This window comes from Loa loa, assembly GCF_000183805.2.
Source record: "Loa loa unplaced genomic scaffold supercont3.409, whole genome shotgun sequence".
Lineage (NCBI taxonomy): Eukaryota > Metazoa > Nematoda > Chromadorea > Rhabditida > Onchocercidae > Loa > Loa loa.
The window spans coordinates 44,477-45,316 of NW_018108589.1; the positions used below are offsets into that span (position 1 = coordinate 44,477).

General features: G+C 23.5%; 1 protein-coding gene across 1 annotated transcript in view; it reads left to right on the top strand.

The window, feature by feature from the left end:
* Positions 1-417: 417 nt before the first annotated feature.
* Positions 418-840, top strand: part of LOAG_18630 (hypothetical protein) — a gene marked incomplete at both ends in the record, with an annotated part of 7,749 nt that continues 7,326 nt past the window's right edge. The window contains one exon of the mRNA XM_020451293.1: positions 418-526. Coding sequence (XP_020304939.1) covers positions 418-526 — 109 coding nt within the window. The remainder of the gene's footprint in view (positions 527-840) is intronic.

Sequence of the window (840 nt, forward strand, 5' to 3'; positions counted from 1 at the left end):
GGTAATTATTTATTATTTGTTTATTAATATAATAATATATTTTCAAATTAATATAATATTACGTTTACTTCATTAAAAATGCAAATATATGAAATTGAGCATTATCAGTAAACTGTAGCTTGACCATATATACCGTGATTTTATATCGTAATTTAGATACATATAAATATACCATATATACTGTCTTTTTTCTTTCAATACTGTAACATGAACTATGTATTAATCGTTCGAAAAACATTCACCAGTATGTTAATTGGATGAGTAATAGCTATCAATCTATTAATTGTATTAATATAATTAATAATGGAATAAATTATAGCTACTGGAAATTATAAAAATGAACAATTCGAAATTCTTATAATTTTTTTGTTTTGTTTTAATCTTTAATTATTACAAAATTTTTATTGCAGCAGCTCGATGTCATCTGAAAAGTTAAAAGTTAAACATAGTTTACGAGCATATTTTTGCTTGATTCTTTTATTCATCATTAATTTAATTAACTATATGGATCGATTTACTGTTGCAGGTAAGTAAGTTATTTACATTCCTTTTCTCTTGTATTACTCTTACATCTGTCATTCATCATTTTATTGTGACAATTTTGAGCTATTTACTTTATCACTTTCCTATCAGATCATTTATCACTTTCCCACAAGATCACTTATCACTTTCCCACAAATGCAATCGTAATTTTTACTAATTAAACAGAACAATTTCAAAAATTTTTTATCGTTGTTATTTTAGTTTGTCCTCTCCCTTCAACCCTATTTATCCATATTTTTGTTCTATTTTTTAAATTCAATTTTTCAATTACTGTCGTTATTACTACAAAAAAAAAAA